Below are 22,248 nucleotides of genomic sequence, written 5' to 3'. Positions count from 1 at the left end.
AAAAGCCAGCCACGGACCCCCCACACCAATCCCACCTCAACAACGAGTATTTAGTATCGGTTCTGTGTCTAACAAGTAGTATGGAGTTTTGTTTCTTCATCCCTTGTAATGTATTTCCCACCCAACATCCTGATATTACCTGGTTCTGACCACTAGATGGTGCTGTTCATGCCATTTAAAGAATCCCCACATCCATTGTTAAAGGGATGGTTACCCCACATTACATATTGGCTTTCTTACTGTATAAGCAGTCTATGGACCAGGTATGACAGCAACCCATTCTTTGCTTTTGTTTACAAGGTCACTGTTTCAAATGCTAACTTTTTTGCATTTGTGTCACAAATCCAATGCAAGTCAATGGTACCGACACAGAGTACAACACATTCGGAACACCTGCTCTTTCCATGACATAGACTTCACCTGGTCAAGTCTATGATCCCTTATTGACACCACATGTTAAATCCACTTCAAATCACTGTAGATGAAGGGGAGGAGACAGGTTAAAGAATAATTATTAAGCCTGGAGACAATCGAGACATGGGTTGTGTAGGTGTGCCATTCAGAGGGTGGATGGGCAAGACAAAAGACTGAAGTGCCTTTGAACGGGGTATGGTAGTAGGTGCCAGGTGCACCAGTTTGAGTGGGTTAAGAACTGAAATGCTGCTGGGTTTTTCACGCTCAACTGTTTCCCCTGTGTATCAAGAACGGTTCACAACCCAAAGGACATCCAGCCAACTTGACAACTGTGGGAAGCATTGGAGTCAACATGGGCCAGCATCCCTGTGGAACGCTTTTGACATCTTGTAGAGTTCATGTCCTGACGAATTGAGGCTGTTCTGAGGGTAAAAGTGGGTGCTACTCAATATTAGGAAGGTGTTCTTAATGTTTTGAACACTTAGTGTATATTAGCACACACACACACACACACACACACACACACACACACACACACACACACACACACACACACACACACACACACACACACACACACACACACACACACACACACAGCAGGAGGAGGGCAAGGGACCCATAGTGCCACACACAGAGAGCAGGCAAACAGAAGTGAGCCATTACTGCTGGGACTGAATAAACCAATAGGTTCTGTATTCAGAGGAAAAACACACAAATCTTTACAGTTCCACACTTTCTCTCCCCCTCCCTCACACACCATCTGTCTGTTACCCTGGACACTACAGAGAGGAAAACATGTGTTGTAGTGAAAATAGGAGGACAGCAAAACCTTGCTGAAACAGAGGGCACATTGGCGGGAGGGAGAGAAGGGGGTGACGAGAGGGGTGTAAAGAGGAGGGGCGAGAGAGAGAAAGAAGGGAGGAGCTTGTAGATTTCTCTCCCAGTCTTCCCCTTTACCAGCTCTGTTCTAGACACTCAGAAGACACCAGGTGATCTGGACCCCTGACATTAACCTCGTCTCACACAGCTGTTGTCTCCTGACCCCCCTTGTGAAGTGTGTGTGTCTGTGTGGTGTGGTGTGGTGTGGTGTGGTGTGTGTGTGTGTGTACTTAGCCATAGATCTACAGAGTTTTGATACTTTTACTGCCAATGAGGCAAACTGTGTTAGAAAATGTGAAATGCAGAATGTTTACGGTCAGTGTTAATTGCCGGTGGTCCTATCTGCTGAGCCTCTCCTTGACATAAAAGTCCAGACTTGGTGCATGACTCATGGATCAGCTAGTGAGATAGTGAAGCAGTGGGCTAATCTCCTCAGGAAGTAATACGAGACTCTAGCTGAGACGTGTTACACACAGACAGCACTCAGTATGGAAATCCCCTTAACTCACTACACAGATCCCATCGCACATGGCAATCAACACCCCCCCCCAACCCGACTCACACTACATCCATCCATCCATCCATCCACCATCCATCCATCCATCCATCCATCCATCCATCCACCCATACATCCATCCATCCACCCACCCATACATCCATCCATCCATCCATCCACCCACCCAGACATCCATCCATCCATCCATCCACCCAGACATCCATCCATCCATCCATCCACCCAGACATCCATCCATCCACCCAGACATCCATCCACCCAGACATCCAGCCATCCATCCATCCATCCATCCATCCATCCATCCATCCACCCAGACATCCATCCACCCAGACATCCATCCACCCAGACATCCATCCATCCAGACATCCATCCATCCAGACACCCATCCATCCATCCATCCATCCATCCATCCATCCATCCATCCATCCATCCATCCATCCATCCATCCATCCATCCATCCATCCAGACATCCATCCATCCGAGACAACCGTCTGTCTGGCCATGGTGGAGAGGACAGAATCATGTACCGTAATTTCCGGACTATTAAGCGCACCTGAATATAAGCCGCACCCACTGAATTAAAAAAATATATATTATTTTGAACATAGATAAGCCGCACATGTCTATAAGCCGCAGGTGCCCACCGGTACATTGAAACAAATCAACTTTACACAGGCTTTAACGAAACACGGCTTGTAACAAAAAATAAAACATTTGCAGTAAGCTTTAGTTGTCTTTTTGCACTGAGTCAATTCCTCACGCTGCTGTTTCCAACGTCTTATCATCGACTCATTAAGACCAAGCTCCCGTGCAGCAGCTCTACTTCCTTTTCCAACAGCCAGATCAATCGCCTTCAACTTGAAAGCTGCATCATATGCATTTCTCCGTGTCTTTGCCATGATGAGGGTGACAAAATGACTACCGTAATCAGAATGATGGGAAGTTTGAGCGCGCTCGATTTAATCTAAACAGTAAACAAAAAAGTATTTTGACCTTAACCCGTTCGGCAATTTCATTGGTCTAATGAAAGCTTCATGTCGCCAAAAAACTGAGCATGTCACAGAATGTTATTTTTTTTTGTTTTTTTTATTGAAAGCGGGAAAAATCCATATATTAGCCGCGTCATTGTTTAAGCCGTGAGGTTCAAAGCCTGGGAAAAAAGTTGTCGCTTATAGTCCGGAATTTACGGTACTTCCTTTTTAGTTCTATTTATATTGTCATTGTGGTCCTTTATGAGATGGCCACCTAGTGATGAAGTCATGTATCTGACAGTGCTACATGTTTCCACATAGACTACAGAACAGACTACAGAACAGACTAGGAGACCCCTCTACATACAGGATGTTGTATAATCCCAGGCAGTATTCAGACAGGGTGGCATTAGGTTTTTCCATTTAATGTAAAAACTGAATTGACTGAGAGATAAGGGACGACGGGGTTAAAAGGGTAAAATTGGTTTCATCCCATCTCTCTCTCCAGTCTGTGTCCTATAGACTCCCACAGTCCGATATATCTAGAGACAGAGTATTACCAGCAACCTAGCCTCTCTTGTCAGGCTGGTTCTGGCTCCCAGACTACAGCAGACAAATGACTGTGGTCTCATGGGATAATGTAAAAGGATCATTTTACCTGTTACCGTCTGTCTCTCTGCCCCAGGGCCACTCCATCCCTCCCTTTCAATCTTTTCCCCGTCCCTTCCCCAATACTTATCTATCTCCTGTTACACAACATTATAATAACTTCATAATAAACATGCCAATAACATAGGTAATGCTATTTGAGTAATTGCTACGCTTAAATATGCGTACAATATGCGTCACGTCAATTACTTTTGAAAGACATCAATCCAGGCCCCACAGTAATTAGTCAAACACATCTGATGTCAGTCAACAGGGACAGACTCAGGAGTAAACAAGCTTGCATCCCAAATAGCTCCCTAGTCCCTATATAGGGGGTCAAAAGTAGTGCACCATAAAGGGAATAGGGTGCCACTTGGGAAGCACCCCCAAGTGTGTCTGATCCAAATCCTTTTACATTGTCTCTCTGCCGGCGTAGTGATGAAAGTAGACTGCCGGGACAGTCCCAGGAACCAGGAAGCATATGGAGATTCAGCCTGTCAGCTGTTCTACTGTATTATGGGATGGCTGACAGCCTTCCTGTCACATGGTCCCACTGTAGGGGTGCGTCTCATCTCATATATCTAAACTGACCTAATAACTGATATGAAATCCAGGGCAGAAGATGGGAAGTAGACAGGGCCAGTGTGTGATCTGTGTGACACTGAATGTTGACTCTAGGAAAGGAAGTGGTAGTTTATAAACGGCCAGTTTCCTGTGGCTGCTGGATTGATCTGGGACACATGAGGCGTCTATTGACAGGGCATGGTGCACAACAGACCTGTCAGCATTTCATTTCCAAGAAACAGATTGTTAGGCAACTTAGTAGTGACCCATGCCTGGCCTGCTATGTTGTAAATTGTAAACATTGACACTCCTGGACTAAATGCTTCTGTCAATGTTTACAATGTAGACCAATCTATTGGTACAATGCTCTCGGTTTGTTTGCATTACGTGCAACACTTGTACCTGTGTGATGCAGTTTCCTTCTGAATCGTTTGCTTTCATTTGAATAATAGAGGATTGATTGTCTTGTTGTTGACTGATGGAAATAAATACAGACTGACAGCAGCTTGAGCCAGGTACTATTAACATGACTTGATGTTTGTGTTATGGGTGGGGTCCCCACGGTCTCTGAAACAACTGAAGTGTGTGTTTGTGTGTACATTATGTGTGAGACAGAAGCTGGTGCTGTGGGTGAGGGAAATCGACCTGTCTGAAGTAATCCAAGGGTCAAACATACTAGCTTTATTCTGGATGGAACTTGTTGACAACTGAGCTTAGTACTTAGGCCACAGGTGTCAAACTCATTCCGTGGAGGACCAGGTTTCTGCAGGTTTTAACCTTTCAACTAAGACCTAGACAACCAGGTGAGGGGAGTTCCTTTACTACTTACGCAATCAATCAAGTACAAGGGAGGAGTGAAAACCTGCAGTCACTCGGCCTTCTGCGGAATGAGTCTGACACGTGATCTAGGCGGTTAATGTCAACTTTTCATTTATAACGTGACTGATAACATGAGATTAGTGCTGACCGTTGCCAGGCCTGTTCAGTTGAAGGAAGTAATTGTTGTGGTTGATAAACATGTACTGGTCCTTTTAGTGGCCTGAGATGAAACAGTGGGTCTGGGGGGGGCATGGTGGAGACTGGACCCAGACTAACTGCTCTGATTGACTGTTTATGCCGGGCTTTCCCCGTCTCTTTATTCAAACACCATTTGTTCCCTACCCCCATAAACTTACCAGGAAAAGAAACATTTAGGTGTGACTTGAGGCATGTGGGATCTGTGTAGGTGTAAGAGAACAGCCACCTGAGAACTGACGTGATCTCTGGGGGATTTCTAGAGCGGGAACACTGGGACATGTAGGACTCATAAGACAATAGACCGTCCACTGAGTCAATAAAGGATTAGACTCGTCTCTAGTTTAGCTGTCAAACCATCAGACAGGAAAACACCTAACAACTAAATGTTGCTTTTGAGATCATTTATAGTACAAGAGAACAACAACCAATCTTTCATATTTCTCTGACACTGTATGTGTATTTGTTTACCAAAGGGAGTGGCTGGTCACTCCCTGTCTCCGTTTCTCAACCTCTCTATATCCTTCTCTGTCACTATGTGCATCAGTTCAGAATGCCAGACGGTCATTAAGGCCAATTTGCTTGTTCCTGCCCACTCCCAGTCACGTCCGCCTCACCAGCAGCCTGGGTGGTGCTGCCAGGGCAGGCAGGCTTGTGTGTGTGTGTGTTCTTATCAAGCTATCTTACTTGGAACCTGGGCGTCGTAACACATATTTGGGATAATGATGAAATAATCATACTTCAACATTTATCATGTATAAAACACTATCAATAGCCTGACACACCTGGGATTACCAGCTGTGGGGATTAGTATACGACTACATTGAAAGACAGACCACTTGGGAAAGGAGGGATGGAAGAACAGATGGCGGACAAGATGGAAGGGAAAAACAAGGGAGGGAACAACAAACAGAAAGAGAACTGGATAGAGGTAGAGAAGAGCACAGCCAAAACAATCAGACAAGCCTTCGTGGTGGACAATGATTCATCTGAACGTTTCACAGATAATTCAGTCAACCTAATGTAACACCTATTGCACATGCCCTGCTCAATCATAAAGAACCATCGATAGCATCCAATCAGGCACAGACAACAACAAAAAAACACCATTATCCATGCCACTTCTTAGCAAGACAAACACTGAAATCTTACCCAAGTCTGACAGAGAAAGCATCATCACATTACTGTAGCTGAGTCAAAAACATATCCAGTCTTTCACAAGCACAATACCAAAGGACGCACACAACAGTCTACACTGGACTCGAGTAACATGAGTTGGATAAAGGATAGGACAGGAAGGGGGTAGCCTATGTGTCAGTGTCTGGGCCTGGGCTGTTCAGTATTTAGAGATGCTGACGCTGCAGAGCGCTACAGAGGGGTCACAGTGAGGTTCAGAGGTCAGGGAAAGGTCACCGCTGGGACGAGGAAACCAAAATCTACATTGACAGATAGAGAGGGTGTTCTATGAGATGAAAAGGAAACTGAAATATAAATTACTAAGAATCATGGTCATGGGATTGAGGTGTAACAGAACAAAAGTGGTGGAAAATGTATCGGGACAGTTTTCTGGACACAGATGAATACGGGTCCTGAAGATTCCATTGAGAATGAGTTCTAATCCAGGCCTAGCCTTAATGTGTGTCTGGGAAACCGGCCCATAGCGTGTTGTTAGGGCTGAATCCTACCTTTAGATCCACACTTGAAACTCTGACTTTTAAGTAAACCATGCCTGGATGTCAGTGGAGGCTCCTCAGAGGAGAAAGGGGAAGACCCTCCTCCTCAGTGAATTTCATAAAAATAAAAAGTGAAACATTAAAAATCTATAATTTTTTAAATAAAACTATACTAAATGTATCCAAATATGTGTCACCAAATAATTGATTAAAACACACTGCTTTGACAAGAAGGTCTACAGTAGTCTCAACAGCCCTCTGTAGGGTAGCACCATGGTGTAGCTGGAGGACAGACAGCTAGCTTCCATCCTCCTCTGGATACATTGACTTCAATACATAACCTAGGGGGCTCATGGTTCTCACCCCCTTCCATAGACTTACACAGTAATTATGACAACTTCTGGAGGACATCCTCCAACCTGTCAGAGCTCTTGCAGCATGAACTGACATTTTGTCCAACCAATCAAAGGATCAGAGAATGAACATATTGTCACGTCCTGACCATAGTAAGTTGTTATTTTCTATGGTAGAGTAGGTCAGGGCGTGACAGGGGGTGTTTGTCTGTTTTTGTATTTCTATGTTCAGTTTCTAGTTTTGGATTTCTATGTTGGTGTTGATCTCCAATTGGAGGCAGCTGATCCTCGTTACCTCTAATTGGAGGTCATATTTATGTTGATGTTTGTCCCGCCTGTGGTTGTGGGTGATTATATTTTGAGTAGTGTGTTTTCTCTCTGTGTCACGGTTTGTTGTTTTTGTGTTTCAAGTATTAGTGTACTGCATTTCAGTTTCACGTTAAATAACATATGTGGAACTACGAACACGCTGCATTTTGGTCCGATCCTTCAAACAGCCGTGACACATATGCTTTCAGTACTAAGCTACAGCTAGCTAGCACTGCAGTGCATACAATATGGTGAGTAGTTGACATAAAGAGAGAGAAAGACAATTGTTGATCAGTTTTGAACAATTACATTTCTTCAAAAATGAAGGAGAAGCATGAGAGAGAGCTAGCTAGCTTTCACTTACTTAGCTAGATTAGCCTATTCAAACAGAGAAGGCTTCTATGTTAGCTAGTATGGCTATCCAACACTGGAACTCTTCCAAGTCAAGGTAAGCCTTTGGTTTAATTAATTTATTGCCACCAGGGCCTGCTGGTGTAGCTGAAAGTACTTGCTGACTGTACACTGTACTGCATGATTGTAGCGGGTTTACTAATGTGTTAGTTCTATTAGCTATGTTGACTATAATGTTAGATAATATGGTGACAACTATGAAGGCTGTGCGTAGTAGTTATGATATGAAGCTTTGGCTTGGAAAGTTTTTTTTGCCTGGTCACAGACAGCTGATGTGTTGTGCACTAACGTCCACAAGCGTAATCATGCTGTTTGTATTTGGCTGCTATGGAAGTGAACTGTGTTTGCGTGTGATTAGGGGTGTATTCATTCCGCCGATTCTGTTGAAAAACGTTTCTCAAAACGGAAGCAAACGGAATGAAACGGGGATAAACATACCCGAATTTGTCCAATAGAAACTCTTGTTTGCAACTGTTGGACTAATGATTATGCCCTAGATCAGCTAGATGCAGGCAAGAGTGTGCAAGGCGGTTATGAATGTGTCACTGTCTGTCACCTTGATTACAAAAAATGATCATCTTGACTAGAGGTCGATCGATTAATTGGAATGGACGATTAATTGGGGCCGATTTCAAGTTCTCATTACAATCGGTAATCGTTATTTTTGGCCACCGATTTGCTGAATTTAAAAAAAAAATGTATACACCTTTATTTAACTAGAAAAGTCAGATTATGAACACATTATTATTATTATTATTATCATCATAATCAATGACGGCCTAGGAACAGGGGTTAACTACCTTGTTCAGGGGGGATTCGGGGATTCATTTTTGCAACCTTCTGGTTACTAGTCCAATGCTCTAACCACCTGCCTTACATTGCACTCCATGAGGAGCCTGCATGGCAGGCTGACTACCTGTTACGCGAGGGCAGCAAGAAGCCAAGGTAAGTTGCTAGCTAGCATTAAACTTATCTTATAAAAAAACGATCAATCTTAACATAATCACTAGTTAACTACACATGGTTGATGATATTACTAGTTTATCTAACGTGTCCTGCGTTGCATATAATCGATGCGGTGCCTGTTAATTTCTCATTGAATCACAGCCTACTTCGCCAAACGGGTGATGATTTAACAAGCGCATTTGCGAAAAAAGCACTGTTGTTGCACCAATGTACCTAACCATAAACATCAATGCCTTTCTTTAAAATCAATACACAAGTATATATTTTTAAACCTGCATATTTAGTTACTATTGCCTGCTAACATGAAATTGTGTCACTGCTCTTGCGTTCATTGCCTGGCTCGTTGCGAACTAATTTGCCAGAATTTTACATAATTATGACATAACATTGAAGGTTGTGCAATGTAACAGGAATATTTAGACTTAGGGATGCCACCCGTTAGATAAAATACGGACCGGTTCCGTATTTCACTGAAAGAAAAAAACATTTTGTTTTCGAGATGATAGTTTCCGGATTCGACCATATTAATGACCAAAGGCTCGTATTTCTGTGTGTTTATTATATTATAATGAAGTCTATGATTTGATAGAGCAGTCTGACTGAGCGGTGGTAGGCACCAGCAGGCTCGTAAGCATTCATTCAAACAGCACATTCGTGCGTCTTGCCAGCAGCTCTTCGCAATGCATTGCGCTGTTTATGACTTCAAGCCTGTCAACTCCCAAGATTAGGCTGGTGTAACCGATGTGAAATGGCTAGCTAGTTAGCAGGTGCGCGCTAATAGCGTTTCAAACGTCACTCACTCAGACTTGGGAGTGGTTGTTCCCCTTGCTCTGCATGGGTAACGCTGCTTCGAGGGTGGCTGTTGTCGATGTGTTCCTGGTTCAAGCCCAGGTAGGAGCGAGGAGAGGGACGGAAGCTATACTGTTACACTGGCAATACTAAGGTGCCTATAAGAACATTCAATAGTCAAAGGTATATGAAATACAAATCGTATAGAGAGAAATAGTCCTATAATTCCTACAACCTAAAGCTTCTTACCTGGGAATATTGAAGACTCATGTTAAAAGGAACCACCAGCTTTCATATGTTCTCATGTTCTGAGCAAGGCACTTACACGTTAGCTTTCTTACATGGCACATATTGCACTTTTACTTTCTTCTCCAACACTTTGTATTTGCATTATTTAAACCAAATTGAACATGTTTCATTATTTATTTGAGGCTAAATTGATTTTTAATGATGTATTATATTAAGTTAAAATAAGTGTTCATTCAGTATTGTTGTAATTGTCATTATTACAAATAAATAATTAAATCGGTATCGGCTTTTTTGGTCCTCCAATAATCGGTAGCGGCGTTGAAAAATCATAATCGGTCGACCTCTAATCTTGACCTGTTCACCTATGTTGTAAACTTTTATTCATAGGCTAGGTTGTAACAATCTCATGATGGGTATAGGGAAGATTAGAGTGTCATGTGGTAGACTAAACATATCAATGTTACATTGAACTGGGTGAATGCAATATGAATGACAGTCATCCAACATGCTGTAATAGACATAAGGCCATGCTCATAAAAAAAAATGAATCGACCTCCCTCATCTTAAACGGCACCGACCACCACTGACTGATGTCAATGGGAAATGAATGCAGAAATGTGAGTGGCATACAAAGACTGAAATTAAATGGAAATATTGGCACCGTCTAATGCCATCCAATAACATGGTGCCAATCTTTCCTGTTTGTTTAGGACGGGTGCCTGCAGAATTCTCTCTTTAGCGAATTCTACCCAGTAGACGGCGTGTGGAAAACAAACTCTGAAGCTCAACTTCAGACGGCTTCAGAGGTAGAAGAACATCTGACAAACTCTTGGCTTTGGGCTGAACTATACCTTTAAATAGCTTCCATTCCCTGACAGCATGACACAGCAATCCAAGTCCCTGAGGTGCACGTCAATGAGGCTAAAATTAAGTCTTAAGCTGAAAAAAATATAACAGACTTTGCAGTCCAAGGCAGGGTGAATGTTTCATGTCAAAATATTCAGGCAAATATGCACTTTATAATAGTATAGCTCAGCTGGGGCTTGGATTAACACTGACTCCTATGATCCTTTCCTACGCATATTCAGCAACACCCTGAGCAAATAAGGATATAACCATTTAACAATTACCACTGAACACAATAGGGATCCATTTCCTGACAGCTTGCCTTGTGCAATAAAACGGACTACAGTGAAAAGGAGACGAACGTCTCAAACACAACATGTAGTTCCTGCTTCCTGGCACATAGAACACACATCAGCCTCATCCAGTAACGCATCACTTCAGAGTTGACCAATAGGCTGATGTTTAAGTCAGTGCTTATAAGTGCCATGATGAGAAACTCCACCAAGCATTACAAGGTTATGTACTGTATGTTATTACACTCTGGTGGGTGGCTGAACAGACCCTTTAACACTGTAAACATACAACCCTGGGTAATACACACACAGTACAGTACACAGAGGTGCACGGTGAACACACAGAGGCTCACTCAAACACACTTTCACCACTGTCTCAAAGCAGTGAGAGTAAGAGCTAGCTACGCATGACACACACATGCACACACACACACACACACACACACACACACACACACACACACACACACACACACACACACTCACTATGCAGCCGCTGACAGCTCTGTGAGAACCGGTAGAAGCTCTTCACTTCCTCCAGAGAGATGTGGACACATCCTCCTCCTCTGTGTCCGCTGGACTGCAAACACACCTCCATCTCATCCCTCTCTCCCATCTTCTCCTCTTTTTCCTTCATATTCTCATCACTCTCTCCCGTCCTCATCACCACCTGTCACAGAGATATGAACCAGTGCAGCTCTGTCATCCTCTCTTCACACCTCTATATTATGATGTCCCTCCCTCATTCTCTCCCTCCCTCATTCTCTCCCACCTTCCAAACAGCTGCAGTAAAAATGAGTCGCTCTGAGCGCGTTGTCGGTCTTTCTCTCCACTTCGCCTTGTGTGTCCCTTTGAGTTTTTTTTACCTTGAGTGCTACGCCTCAACACACACACACACACACACACACACACACACCACACACGGTTTCACTTCTGCCATTGAGCTGGATTTACCTGACTGCCTTACTCAGCTACAGTGCAACAGAAACAGACCTCTCCACACAACAAGACTCCTGTAAGGTTCCAGTCACATTGTATCCATCTCTCTTACTCAGTTACTCACAATAAAGAGTATTCTGACAGGGAGGCTGAAACAAAACACAGTACCAGCACCTACAGGAAACCAACCCACACTAGTGCTTTTACAAGAACCCCTGTCCCAACCAACAGAGCCACCTGAATCATAGAACACAAACACAACGAATCAGTCTTCCAACGTGACGTTAACACTTGAACATTACTAACCTGAAACAAACCAAAAAGGAATATTCCACTGCCACTCACAGAACCACTGACCTCGGGCCACTGACCTGAGTGCTCGTACAGCTCTGTCTCAGACCAGCAGCAGAACCACCTTCCTGTGTGCTCCTGCAGCTCTGTCTCAGACCAGCAGCAGATCCACTGACCTGAGTGCTCCTACAGCTCTGTCTCAGACCAGCAGCAGATCCACTGACCTGAGTGCTCCTGCAGCTCTGTCTCAGACCAGCAGCAGATCCACTGACCTGAGTGCTCCTGCAGCTCTGTCTCAGACCAGCAGCAGATCCACTGACCTGAGTGCTCCTGCAGCTCTGTCTCAGACCAGCAGCAGATCCACTGACCTGAGTGCTCCTACAGCTCTCAGACCAGCAGCAGATCCACTGACCTGAGTGCTCCTACAGCTCTGTCTCTTCTCTTCTTAGACCAGCAGCAGAAATGGCTAGCTGCCATCCTGACCCAATCACACACACACAACAGAGACTATCTAGTGTACAAAGCTTGTGAAGGGAGGCCAGTAGTTGTAACTACAACACTATAGGAAATACTCTCAGCATGTTGACCTCTACAACGGTTTCAGCTCTTCACAGGGTGGTTCCAGAGAGGTTAACCATTAAATCAAATCACATTTTATTGGTCACATACACGTGATTAGCAGATGTTATTGCGGGTGTAGCGAAATGCTTGTGCTTCTAACTCCGACAGTGCAGTAATATCTAACAAATTACACAACATATACCCAATACACACAAATCTAAGTAGGAATGAATTAAGACTATATACATATGGACGAGCGATGTCAGAGTGGAACGGATACAGAACGGATACAGTAGAATAGCATACAAAAAAACCTGTATATAAACTACCATTCAGACATTGTTATGTTGTAAATGACTATTGTAGCTGGAAACAGCTGATTTTTAATAGAATATCTACATAGGCGTACAGAGGACCATTATCAGCAACCATCACTCCTGTGTTCCAATGGCACGTTGTGTTAGCTAATCCAAGTTTATCATTTTAAAAGGCTAATTGATCATTAGAAAACCCTTTTGCAATTATGTTAGCCCACTTGAAAACTGTTGCATTGAAAGCATCCTGTCGGGCTGTGTCACCGTCTGGTACGGCAACTGCACCACCCACAACCGCAAGGCTCTCCAGAGGGTGGTGAGGTCTGCCCAACGCATTACCGGGGGCTAAACCACCTGCTCTCCAGGACACCTACAGCACCCGATGCCAAAAAGATCATCAAGGACATCAACCACCCTAGCCACTACCTGTTCACCTCGCTATCATCCAGAAGGCGATGTCAGTACAGATGCATCAAAGCAGGGACCGAGAGACTGAAAAACAGCTTCTATCTCAAGGCCATCAGACTGTTAAACAACCATCACTAGCAGATTAGAGGCTGCTGCCTATATTCATAGACTAGAAATCACTGGCCACTTTAATAATGGAACACTAGTCACTTGAATAGTGTTTACATATCTGGCATTACTCATCTCATATGTACAGTGCCTTGCGAAAGTATTCGGCCCCCTTGAACTTTTTGACCTTTTGCCACATTTCAGGCTTCAAACATAAAGATATAAAACTGTAATTTTTTGTGAAGAATCAACAACAAGTGGGACACAATCATGAAGTGGAATGAAATTTATTGGATATTTTAAACTTTTTTAACAAATAAAAACCTGAAAAATTGGGCGTGCAAAATTATTCAGCCCCTTTACTTTCAGTGCAGCAAACTCTCTCCAGAAGTTCAGTGAGGATCTCTGAATGATCCAATGTTGACCTAAATGACTAATGATGATAAATAGAATCCACCTGTGTGTAATCAAGTCTCCATATAAATGCACCTGCTCTGTGATAGTCTCAGAGGTCCGTTTAAAGTGCAGAGAGCATCATGAAGAACAAGGAACACACCAGGCAGGTCCGAGATACTGTTGTGGAGAAGTTTAAAGCCGGATTTGGATACAAAAAGATTTCCCAAGCTTTAAACATCCCAAGGAGTACTGTGCAAGCGATAATATTGAAATGGAAGGAGTATCAGACCACTGCAAATCCCGGCCGTCCCTCTAAACTTTCAGCTCATACAAGGAGAAGACTGATCAGAGATGCAGCCAAGAGGCTCATGATCACTCTGGATGAACTGCAGAGATCTACAGCTGAGGTGGGAGACTCTGTCCATAGGACAACAATCAGTCGTATACTGCACAAATCTGGCAAGAAGAAAGCCATTTCTTAAAGATATCCATAAAAAGTGTAGTTTAAAGTTTGCCACTAGCCACCTGGGAGACACACCAAACATGTGGAAGAAGGTGCTCTGGTCAGATGAAACCAAAATCAAACTTTTTGGCAACAATGCAAAACGTTATGTTTGGCGTAAAAGCAACACAGCTCATCACCCTGAACATACCATCCCCACTGTCAAACATGGTGGTGGCAGCATCATGGTTTGGGCCTGCTTTTCTTCAGCAGGGGCAGGGAAGATGGTTAAAATTGATGGGAAGATGGATGGAGCCAAATACAGGACCATTCTGGAAGAAAACCTGATGGAGTCTGCAAAAGACCTGAGACTGGGACGGAGATTTGTCTTCCAACAAGACAATGATCCAAAACATAAAGCAAAATCTACAATGGAATGGTTCACAAATAAACATATCCAGGTGTTAGAATGGCCAAGTCAAAGTCCAGACCTGAATCCAATCGAGAATCTGTGGAAAGAACTGAAAACTGCTGTTCACAAACGCTCTCCATCCAACCTCACTGAGCTCGAGCTGTTTTGCAAGGAGGAATGGGCAAAAATTTCAGTCTCTCGATGTGCAAAACTGATAGAGACATACCCCAAGCGACTTACAGCTGTAATCGCAGCAAAAGGTGGCGCTACAAAGTATTAACTTAAGGGGGCTGAATAATTTTGCACGGCCAATTTTTCAGTTTTTTATTTGTTAAAAAAGTTTGAAATATCCAATAAATTTCGTTCCACTTCATAATTGTGTCCCACTTGTTGTTGATTCTTCACAAGAAATTACAGTTTTATATCTTTATGTTTGAAGCCTGAAATGTGGCAAAAGGTCGAAAAGTTCAAGGGGGCCGAATACTTTCGCAAGGCACTGTATATACTGTTTTCTATACTATTCTACAGTATCTCATTCAGTTAATAATGCTAACACATCTTGCATTACTCATCTCATATGTTTTATTTATTTTACCTTTAATTAACTAGGCAAGTCAGTTAAGAACAAATTCTTATTTTTAATGACAGCCTAGGAACAGTGGGCGTTGTTCAGGGGCAGAACGACAGATTTTTACCTTGTCAGCTCGGGGATTTGATCTTGCAACCTTTCGTTTACTAGTCCAACGCTCTAACCACTAGGCTACCTGCCGCCCCATATGTACACTACAGTTCAAAAGTTTGGGGTCACTTAGAAATGTCCTTGTTTTTGAAAGAAAAGCAAATTTTCTGTTCATTAAAATAACATCAATTGATCAGAAATGTTGTAAATTACTATTGTAGCTAGAAACAGCTGATTTTTCATGGAATATCTATAGGCCCATTATCAGCAACCATCACTCCTGTATTCCAATGACACGTTGTGTTAGCTAATCCAAGTTCATAATTTTAAAAGGCTAATTGATCATTAGAAAACAATTTTGCAATTATGTTAGCACAGCTGAAAACTGTTGTTCTGATTAAAGAAGCAATAAACTGGCCTTCTTTAGACTAGTTGAGTATCTGGAGCATCAGCATTTGTGGGTTCGATTACACGCTCAAACTAGCCAGAAACAAAGTACTTTCTTCTGAAATTCGTCAGTCTATTCTTGTTCTGAAAAATGAAGGTTATTCCATGTGATAAATTGCCAAGAAACTGGAGATCTCGTACAACACTGTGTACTACTCCCTTCACAGAACAGCGCAAACTGGGTCTAACCAGAATAGAAACCAGAGGTCCCGTTGATGTGGATAGGGGGTGCTCCCTTTGCTGTTTCCTGAAGTCCACGATCATCTCCTTTGTTTTGTTGACATTGAGCTGTTGAATTGCAACTCCACTTTCTCTGTTCTGACGTTTAGCTTCTTTGATTGCCCTGCGGAGTGAATAACTACACTGTTTATATTCTGCCATATTACCAGCCGCCTTGCTATTGTTAAATGTGGTGGTTTGCGCTTTCATTTCCACGCGAATGCTACCATCTATCCACGGTTTCTGGTTAGGGTAGGTTTTAATAGCCACAGTGGGTACTACATCTCTTATACACTTCCTTATGAACTCAGTCACTGTATCCGTGTATGCGTCTAGATTATTTTCGCACACTTTCCGGAACATATCCCAGTCCACGTGATCAAAACAACCCTGAAGCGTGGATTCCGATTGGTCAGACCAGCGTTGAATAGTACGAAGCACGGGCACTTCCTGTTTGAGTTTCTGCCTATAGGATGGGAAGAGCAAGATGGAATCGTGGTCAGATTTGCCGAAAGGAGGGCAGGGTAGGGCCTTGTAAGCATCCCGGAAATTTGAATAGCAATGGTCGAGAGTCTTAGTTACGCGAGTAAGACAGTCAATATGTTGGTAGAATTTTGGCAGCCTAGTCCTCAGATTTGCTTTGTTAAAATCCTCAGCTACAATAAATGCAGCCTCAGGATATGTGGTTTCCAGTTTGCTTAAAGTCCAGTCGAGTTCTTTGATGGCCGTCGAGGTTTCGGCTTGAGGTGCGATGTAAACGGCCGTGGCGATGACGGAGGAGAATTCTCTTGGGAGATAAAATGGTCGGCATTTAATTGTGAGGTATTCTAGGTCGGGTGAACAAAATGACTTGAGTTTCTGTATGTTCCTAGAATTACACCATCAGTCGTGAATCATGAAACACTCCCCCCCGCGCCCTTCTGCTTGCCGGTGTACTGAGAATCCTGCTGACTTTACTGACTCCGACAGAGTATCCCGTATGTTACAGGATCCTTTTTTCTCTGAAAAAAAATCCTTGCTCTAAGCTCATCAACTTTGTTATCCAAAGACTTAACATTAGCGAGTAATATACTCGAAAGTGGTGGGTGGTGTGCGCACCTCCTAAGTCGAACCAGCAGGCCTCCTCAAATGCCTCTTCCGCCGGCGATGTTTTGGGTCGGCCTCCGGAATAAGTTAAATTGCTCTGGGGTGAGTGAACAAAGGATCTGTTCCAGGGAAGCCGTATTCCTGGTCGTAATGCTGGTGGTTCTGGTGAGTCACCGTCACTCTAATACTAAATAGTTCTTCCCGGCTGTAGTAATGACACAAAACATTTCCTGAGCTAATAATGTAAAAAAAAATACTGCAAAGTTTTTTAATAAGAGGAAGTCGCGATGCTGCCATCTCCGTCAGCACCATCATCTTCATTAGCTAGATATCAGGGTCAAGTGATGCAATGAACTCTCGAGGGCAAGTACTACACTTCATTAAACCACCCAAGTAGCTGCAGGGAGATTCCTGTAGCAGCCATGTCAAACTGACTGTAGCTTTCTGTAAACACAGACCGACAACAGTGTTTTACACACACAGACTTATGCACGCACACACACAGTCCACAAAAGAACACCCCATAGAAGCACACCCAGGGTCCGATGCACACGCACACACACAGACTCCTAACCTGTGTCCTGGCGGTCCCAGTAGGTGCTCTTGCGTCTGTAGCTATAGCTGAGGTTGTCTGTAGCTCCGTGGGCCAGGACAATGACAGACAGGCTGTGTAGGACCTGACCCAGTCTGGACAACAGATGTGATGAAGCCTCCTGCAGCTGTCCCTGATGCACAAACTCCGCCAGAGACATGACAGAGTGTGTGACGGAGATAGTGTGTGTGTATGCAGCTTCGTGGGTGAGTGTTCCGGAGTCCCCAAGTCGAGCCAGGTCGCACTAAGCTACGCTCAGTGTGTGTGTGTGTATTCCAGTCTCTCCAACTCAAGTCTAAATGAGTCAAACCAAGCCACACTGGTCCAACCAGTGCCTCTGATTCCTCCACTCCTCAGCCAGTCTGTCTGTGACTGTGTGTGTGACTGGGGAACACATCTTAGTGGTGGTGGTACGTCCGGAAGACAGCAGAGAGGAAGAGAGGGGTGGGACCCGGGACGGGGGATGGAGGGAGCACAGCGCTGGCTGCTGTGTAAGACCATCAATCACCTTCTGCTGCGCTAATTATACCAACAGCCAGCCAAGTGTAATCTGTGCATGCTCAGGGACCAACACACACACGCACACGCACCCACAGACAGTTTACGATGTGAGCACACTGTGAACAATGCCATTGTCCACTTCCTCCACAGCAGCACCAAACCAAGTCTGTGACAATAAAGGACGCATTAGTCCAGATTCAGGACTCTCTCTTTCCTCAGTCAACTCTATTGCCTTGGCCTACCACATCTGATAGCATGATCTGCAGCCAGACATACACTGGGTATTCTCCACCCTCCTGTTATCACATAGAAACAAACTGGGATTTACAGAGCCAATCACCCAGTACAACATCCCTGGGTAGTCAATGGTTCCCTGATGCCCATCTTTCACAAGCAGGCTCTCTGTGCGACTCTTTCGGTCTGTCTGGGGAAACACTTCATTATCACACAACAGAGCCAATACTCTAGAGACAGTCAGACTCAGGCAGAGGGAATGGCAGCTACAGTACACCAGGCACTTATTTCATTATGGAAAATGTTGAGAGTTGTAATATAAATGTATGGTCTATGACAGACTGAGGTTATTTCCCCATGATAGGAAGTTACAAAGTGCCTTTTCTGCACAATGTATCTCCATCTGCCTGGAATATAAATTCAGCTGAATTTTTAGAGCACTTCTGAGGTATGGAAACTTCTGACAAGCTTTGATTTTGGTGTGAACTACTCCTTTAAAAGGAATAGTTCTCCCAAAGCTAGTCCATGGACAAGGTAAGACAGCAATCCATCCATTGTGTACCTGGCCACTGTCTTTGCTTAGCTCAAAAAATGTACTTTAAGATTATCTATTGTTTGGAAATGTGGGTGAACCATCCCTTTAAGTGGGTCTGTCCTCCCCCCACACCCCCGGTCTGACCTCAGGCCAGACAGCTGAGGAGTGGTGTGACAACAGCTGATACAACCCCTCCAACCCCCCACCCGATACCCCCGTCCAACAACTCTCCACAGCTTACTCCGGTAATCTAACTGGAGTTTCCCAAACATTTGAAGTATCTCACAAACCTGTATACTGGCCTCGACTAAATGGGACACAAAAGGACAAGGGTGGGCAAACTTTTTGGCTCAAGGGCCACATCGGGATTTTGAAATTCAATGGAGGGACACATTTTTTGGGGGACCAATTGTTTGTTCAAATCAATTTTCGGGGGCCTCCTGAGTGGCGCAGCGGTTTAAGGCACTGCATCGCAGTACTTGAGGCATCACTACAGACCCAGGTTTGATCCCAGGCTGTCACAGCTGGCCGTGACTGGGAAACCCATGAGGCGGTGCACAATTGGCCCAGCATCGTCCGGGTTAGGAGAGGGTTTGGCAGGCCGAGATGTCCTTGACCCATCACGCACTAGCGACTCCTGTGGCGGGCCGGGCGCAGTGCACGCTGACACGGTCGCCCGGTGTACGGTGTTTCCTCCGACACATTGGTGCGGTTGGCTTCCGGGTAAAGCGGCATTGTGTCAAGAAGCAGTGCGGCTTGGCTGGGTCGTGTTTCAGAGGACACGTGGCTTTTGACCTTCGCCTCTCCCGAGTCCGTACGGGAGTTGCAGCGATGGGACAAGACTATAACTACCAACTGGATACCATGAAATTGGGGAGAAAAAAGGAGTAAAAAAGATATATATAAATATAATTTTTTTTTAAATGTCTCGCGGTCTGGATTAAGAAAACATTTCCTCCTTGCTCTGCCCAAACACTTAGTCAGACAATACCAGAAAGCGTAACAACCTGAATTCATAAAACGTCTCTTAGAAGATGGAGCCCCTCTGATTACACTGCTACTGTAAACTAGGTCAACATCGTGCAGTAAGGACAAATAATACAATGACTTTAGGCCATTTTCACTCTCTATGCTAATTCGAAGCCATGAGTCATTGATTGTGATGCACAGAATCCCTCTCTGCAGCCCCACGACAAAGTGGGAAAACATTCATTTGCAACCAGTCACAAATCAAGGAGATTAGAATTATTCTGAACACAGTTCTTACAGTTAAGAATCAAGTCATTATGAGGTGCAAATGGGAACTTTAGAAGATAATATGGAGATTCATCTCTAATACTGTACATGAAAAAGGGAATATTACTTAATTGATAATCATTCATGTAATCCCTCATTGTTTCGCTAAGCAGCTGTGTGTGATGCGGAAGGCATGAGGCTGCACCCCTCATGAGTTTTATATGGTCACTCTCACCTAGTTCACTATGCATCATTGTCCTACACTTTATCGTCTGCCAGATGATCACGCCCGCAGGTTCATCACAGGGTCAGTAGGGAGCTTCCAGAGTAATACAGAGACACAGATCCATTACCTCAGTGACTTTGATAAGCCTAACATCTCATATTCAGCCAGAATTCACAGGTCGTGTGTAAACTGTACAAGAACACCACTAAAAGTGACCTGTATAGCTAGTATATATCATCAACTGAGGATAAAAACCAAAGTGTGGTAAACGCTAAGGTTGATCTGTGTGTAAACAAAGCTTGGTATCCTCTGCTTCAAGATGGCTGCTGCAGGCCAGAACATCACATTTAAACAACAGCAACACTGACCTAGTTATTTTTGTTTTATTTAGCAGACGCTCTTATCCAGAGCGACTTACAGGTGCAATTAGGGTTAAGTGCCTTGTTCAATGGCACATCGGCAGATATTTTCACCTAGTCCGCTAGGGGATTCGAACCAGCAACCTTTCGGTTTGTGGCCCAACAGTCTTAACCGCTAGCAGTTACACTTCACACATCAAATGTGAAGCACTGTAGCGTACAGTAATTGTGCACGTCATTTATAGCCTGCACCTACAGGCTACTGAGCTGGGAAGTAGTGCCCTTGTGACATGAAAGGCTGCTTCAGGGACCACACGCATTTGCATTCTCTCTGACTGTGTGATGTGGCTGCCGGCTACACCAGCAGGAGAGTTTGATCCATGTCATCTTACATGGTCTTTCACCCCCTCCTCCACTCCGCCTGCCAGTGACTGTAGTGGATCAGAGCTATAAAGCATTTTATTAAATATACTGATCCCGAGATCAGCTAATTAAGTTTGCCACCAGCAACAGACACACAGGCACCAGAACACAGACAACAGGGATAATAATGAAACAAAGTGAGTTAGTGTCAAGAACAAGAACACCATTCATCTCAATGGGGGGGGGAAATAGTGTCATGGGTCTTGTGACGTGTCCAAATAAAGCCAGGCTGCAGTGAGACATCCATTGCCATTGTGACACCTCTCCTACCAAATATATCGCAACTTAATAAAGCTGCTCTGTGACTGTCTATTCTACTCCAACACACAGCAAAATGCATGAGAGCTGACTACGTATGATATTGTGGATAGAAAAGTGAATCCACGGTTTCACAGATCAACATGAGCGATCAATCAATGAATCAGTACTAAACGTCATTATCACGCATTTATTGAGTTACACCGCCACCACGTGGTTAAATACTCAAACTCATTCTACCTCAAATATCTCAAGACAGCTCGTTGGAAGTGTCTAGCTAGCACAAGTGTAGCTACTACTGTATACTCCAGTTACCTGTAATATTGTTTGTTTTCTAACCATGACCAGTTGTCTAAACATGATGTCCTTACTAGATTCAAACAAGCGGGAATTGACATTGACAAGTCTGTGCGTTTTACCTACCTAGAAAACATTATCTGAAGTCTGCCCCGTATGTCGACTACATTCCAAGTTTCTAAAATCACTTCGATGTTATTAACTATTTAAGTAAACTTACCTGCTATATCGTGGATTTCCACCGTATAACTTCACATGCGTTCGCATGCGTTCTCTAGCTCCAGCACAATGGCCAAGTCACATGCATCCTTCAAACTAATTAGGCATTAACTCTGAATGCGTCCTGCAAGAAAAAAAACTCACCGGGAGCGTGATGTATTAAATTAAAT

At 43.9% G+C, this 22,248-nt stretch overlaps 1 protein-coding gene across 11 annotated transcripts in view; it reads right to left on the bottom strand.

Annotated features, from left to right (window-relative positions):
• LOC106575542 (guanine nucleotide exchange factor DBS) overlaps window positions 1-22,164 on the bottom strand; it is a 77,751-nt gene extending 55,587 nt beyond the window's left edge. For 6 of the 11 annotated variants that reach the window (XM_045697805.1, XM_045697810.1, XM_045697809.1 and 3 more), the window contains exon 1: window positions 11,383-11,675. In XM_045697805.1, coding sequence (XP_045553761.1) covers window positions 11,383-11,560 — 178 coding nt within the window. In that variant the 5' untranslated portion in view covers window positions 11,561-11,675. Of the gene's footprint in view, window positions 1-6,159; window positions 6,197-11,382; window positions 11,676-17,772; window positions 18,186-22,079 lie in introns of those variants that run through there. The other 5 variants (XM_045697815.1, XM_045697816.1, XM_045697814.1 and 2 more) reach the window with 4 other exon arrangements.
• Window positions 22,165-22,248: the final 84 nt, after the last annotated feature.

This window comes from Salmo salar, chromosome ssa16, assembly GCF_905237065.1.
Source record: "Salmo salar chromosome ssa16, Ssal_v3.1, whole genome shotgun sequence".
NCBI classification, from domain to species: domain Eukaryota; kingdom Metazoa; phylum Chordata; class Actinopteri; order Salmoniformes; family Salmonidae; genus Salmo; species Salmo salar.
Note: the sequence above shows the minus strand (reverse complement) of the source record. Positions and strands in the feature narration are given on the sequence as shown.